The 4,023-nt window shown below is 43.6% G+C and overlaps 1 protein-coding gene across 2 annotated transcripts; it reads right to left on the reverse strand.

Moving 5' to 3' along the window:
* Positions 1–288: 288 nt before the first annotated feature.
* On the reverse strand, positions 289–4,017 carry LOC121646099. 2 transcript variants are annotated; one of them, XM_041994976.1, is made up of 3 exons: positions 1,804–4,017; positions 521–1,768; positions 289–362 (listed from the first exon to the last, which is right to left on the reverse strand). In XM_041994976.1, the coding sequence occupies exons 1-2, from the start codon at positions 2,645–2,647 to the stop codon at positions 927–929; spliced, it is 1,686 nt and encodes a 561-aa protein (XP_041850910.1). In that variant the 5' UTR covers positions 2,648–4,017; the 3' UTR covers positions 289–362; positions 521–926. The 2 variants fall into 2 exon arrangements, with proteins under 2 accessions (XP_041850910.1, XP_041850911.1); XM_041994977.1 differs by having other exon boundaries at positions 521–4,017.
* Positions 4,018–4,023: the final 6 nt, after the last annotated feature.

Here is a 4,023-nt window from a genome sequence, read left to right on the forward strand (position 1 = left end):
GAAATAGTTTAGGAAGCATTAAAGGTGTTAGGCCCTTTCCACCTGGCCACAGTGGAACTCTCTGAGGAGAAACATGTCTCAGCCTCAAAGGTTATACCGCTCATGAAAAGCTCCAACACAGAGTTCAGTGTGACGCTGCAAATTTACAGGCTGATCCTGCCAAACTGCTGGCTGACAGCCTTATCTGCAGACTTAGAGAACATCTGGCTGGTTTAGAAACAGAGTGTGATGGCACTAGCAACATTGCTGGACCCCAGTGTAGCATCCCTGGCTGAATGATGGTCGCTCGCACTGATGTTTCACAATTTTATTGAAGAGAATCTTCATAATAAGCCATGAACAACGTGAACACACCGTAAGAGCTATGAAAGGAAATAAAACGAAAACATCTAATCACATAATTGCTCTTACACACAAGGAAATTCTGTCAGTAATATAAGACACAACCTAAGTTCAAAGCTTAGCTTAGCCATCATTCCTATACATAAACAAACATTATAAATCATAAAGTATTGAATACCTTGTGCCTGCTGTCAGCCAGGAGCTAAATATAACTTTTATGTTTTGCCGTTTGCATAGTTTGCTCCGTACTTTCCCTCGTTTTTCTCCCATGTATTTCCGTTTCCACGGTACTATTTACTTCAAAATAAAAGCACGAATTTCAAAATAAAACAGCTTCCTTGTAACAGTATATAGGACTTATAAAGATTAGAAAACTTGTTCAACTTGGTCATTACTAAAGGTCATTTACACTCCCCACCAAATCTGAAGTGATTAAATGGAATGAAATTAAGCACAAATGATTTCTAAACTTAAAATGGCCTTCACTCAAAGTCTACACACTTGTATGCTGTCAATTATTCAGACCAGCAAATCTGTGTAAATGTCCATACATAAAATAACATAAAAAGGATATGGGTGTGAAGTTAAACAGCTTCTACAAGCAGAATCAGCTTCTGAACAGGGCGCTCCATGATGGATACTTTGCCAGAGTGCTGTCCATTCTTCTCCATCTTCTGATAACCAAACTTAATCTTTACTTTCCTCACAAGTCCATCCGCATCAGTAGTTGTCTCAATAACTTTAGCTAATCTCCATTCATTGCGAGGTAGATCCTCCAACCTTTCCAAGACGATGTCGCCAACCTTCAGGTTTCTCCTTGGAGCATGCCAGCATTGTCTGGTGGAAATGTTGGAGAGATATTCTCTTCTCCAGCGACTCCAAAATTGCTCTGCCAGATACTGAACATGACGCCACCTCTTACGTGCATACATGTCCTCTTTGATGAATTTGCCAGGGGGTGGCAAGGCTCCAACAGGTTTCATAGTCAGGAGATGATTGGGAGTCAGTGGTTCAGGACTATTTGGGTCATACAGGTTGTCAACTGTGAGGGGACGGCTATTCACAATAGCCATTGCTTCATAAAGAAATGTGCGGAGTGAAGCATCGTCCATTCTGCCTGATGAGAGAGAGAGAGTGGAGCGAAGAACATTTCTCACCGTTCTGATTTGTCTCTCCCATACCCCTCCGACGTGGCTTGAATGAGGAACATTCATGATAAAGTCACACTGCTTTTCAGCAAGAAATGTAGTCACAAGATTTGTGTCCATTTGCTTTAATGCATCCTTTAGTTCATTCTTAGCCCCCACAAAATTGGTCCCCTGATCACATTTTATTTGGCGTACTGCTCCTCTAACTGCAATGAAGCAGCGGAGGCCGTTAATGAAGGAGTCTGATGACATATCATCCAACATTTCAATATGGATGGCTCGGCAGCAGAGACATGTAAAAAGCAGGCCGTACCGCTTGTGCATTTTGCGACCTTGTTTTGAAAAGAAGGGGCCGAAGCAGTCCATTCCACAATAAGTGAAAGGTGGGGATGGGTCCCACGTTCTGCTGGCAAGTCTGCCATTCTTTGCTCTTCAGCAGATCCTCTGAGTCTTCTGCATTTAACACATTGATGCACATATGCCGCAACAGCTCTGTTAATGCCAGGCATCCAGTATCCATTTGCTCTGATCTGGTTTATGGTGAATCCCTTTCCCTGATGTTGGACCTGCTCATGAGAGTGAGCAATAATCATTTTGGTGATGTGGTGATCCCTTGGTATAATTACTGGGTGTTTCTGTGAGGCAGGCATAGAAGCATTTTTCAATCTTCCTCCCACCTTGAGGATCCCATCTCTGTCCAGGAAGACATCCATCCGATACAGTTTACTCCGGGATGGAAGCTGTGTGCCTTTGCTAAGCAACCTTATCTCCTCTGTGTACACTTGTCTCTGTAAGTCCTTTAAAATGACACATTGAGCATCTTCTCGTTCCTGTACAGTGCTGTGACTGGCTGATTTGTCTCCTCTGACACGGCGAAGAAGACGTGCAACGGCTTGAATGGTCTTGTACCATGAAGAAAACTTTATCAGGCGTTGTGATAGATTCAGATCCTCTTTGGTCTGTACGTTCAGTGTCTGAGCTCTTTTGACTTCTGGGTCTCCGAGTGAAATTTCTGTTATGACCTCTAAAGCTGGAGGTATTGTCTTCTCCCACAGGAAGTCAGGACCAGTAAACCACTTTGATGTGAGAAGTTCACTAGCACATGCACCTCTTGAGGCAAGGTCAGCCGGGTTTTGTCGCTGGGAACATATCTCCATTGTTGTGAGTTTGAGCTGAGATGGATTTTTTGAATCCTGTTGGACACAAACGTGTGGAAGCGACGAGACTCATTATTGATATATCCCAAAACCACTTTGGAATCAGTCCAGAAGTATTCGTGGATCCCAGCAAACCCGAGCTCTTCTTTCAGGACATCACTTGTCACAACTGACACCACCGCAGCAGTCAGTTCCAATCTGGGAATGGTTATGACCTTGATAGGTGCCACTCTGGATTTTGCCATAATCAAGGTGCAGTGAACACTTCCATTCTCATTCACTTGTCTTAGGTATGAGCACTGACCATAGCCAGATGTGCTTGCATCGCTGAAGTGATGTATCTCTCTTTGCAGCACATTTCCAAAATCAGCTGGCACATAACAACGTGGGATGATAATTTTCTCTAAATTTTGCAAATCATCCTTCCATTTTCTCCATGCTGGTTTTAATTCATCAGTCAGAGGGTCGTCCCATCCTGTACCATGCTTGCACATTTCCTGAAGCATTTTTTTTCCGGTGAGCAGGAATGGAGCAACGAGTCCCAGGGGGTCATAAAGCGAGGCAACTGTGGATAACATTCCTCGTCGTGTATCTGGCTGATCTTTCAAGTCGATTCGAAATCTGAAACTGTCAGATTCAATGTGCCAGTGGATCCCTAAAGCTCTCTCTAGATTTGTGTTGCCAAGGGTGAGGTCCAATGTCTTCCCTTCAGTAGCATGCTGAGCAGGTGGAATGCTCTCCAGCACTAATTTGTCATTACACACAAACTTGTGTAATCTCAAACCACCAATAGCACAGAGTTTCTGAGCTTGTTCTGCAAGCTGAATGGCCTCAGTCACACTTGCTACGCTTGTGACACCATCATCAACATAAAAGTCTCTCATAATGAACTGAGAGCCTAGTGGAAATAGGCCTTCATTCTCCTTGGCAAGGTGCTTGAGGCCATAGTTGTGCCAGGTGAAGATGCGGCACCGAAGAGATGAACTTTCATGCGGAACTCCTGTGGCTCTCCACTTAGGTTTTCATCTTTCCACCACAAGAAGCGCAAGTAATCTCTGTCAGACTCATATACGAGGAACTGATGAAACATCCTCTCAATGTCACACATCAAGGCAACCGGATGTTGTCGGAATCTGATGAGTACACCAAGCAGATTATTTGTTAAATCTGGTCCTGACAGGAGGTGTTCATTTAGACTAGTTCCCCCATACTTAGCTGAACAATCAAAAACTACACGGAGCTTATTAGGTTTTTTGGAGTGATAAACTCCATGGTGGGGAATGTACCACCTTTCTCCTTCATTTCCTTTGTCATGGACCTCCTCTGCTTCACCCTTTTCAATAACATCTTTCATGAACTTCACATAACTCTCTTTG

The sequence above is a fragment of the Melanotaenia boesemani genome, chromosome 9 (genome assembly GCF_017639745.1).
Source record: "Melanotaenia boesemani isolate fMelBoe1 chromosome 9, fMelBoe1.pri, whole genome shotgun sequence".
Taxonomy (NCBI): domain Eukaryota; kingdom Metazoa; phylum Chordata; class Actinopteri; order Atheriniformes; family Melanotaeniidae; genus Melanotaenia; species Melanotaenia boesemani.

Bases quoted from the DNA above. Each gene is read 5' to 3' on its own strand.
- LOC121646099 (XM_041994976.1), bottom strand. From the start codon at position 2,647: ATGGAGATATGTTCCCAGCGACAAAACCCGGCTGACCTTGCCTCAAGA. The intron at 1,769-1,803 runs GTACGGCCTGCT...TCTGCTGCCGAG, and splicing joins GGTCGCAAAATGCACAAGCG to CCATCCATATTGAAATGTTG.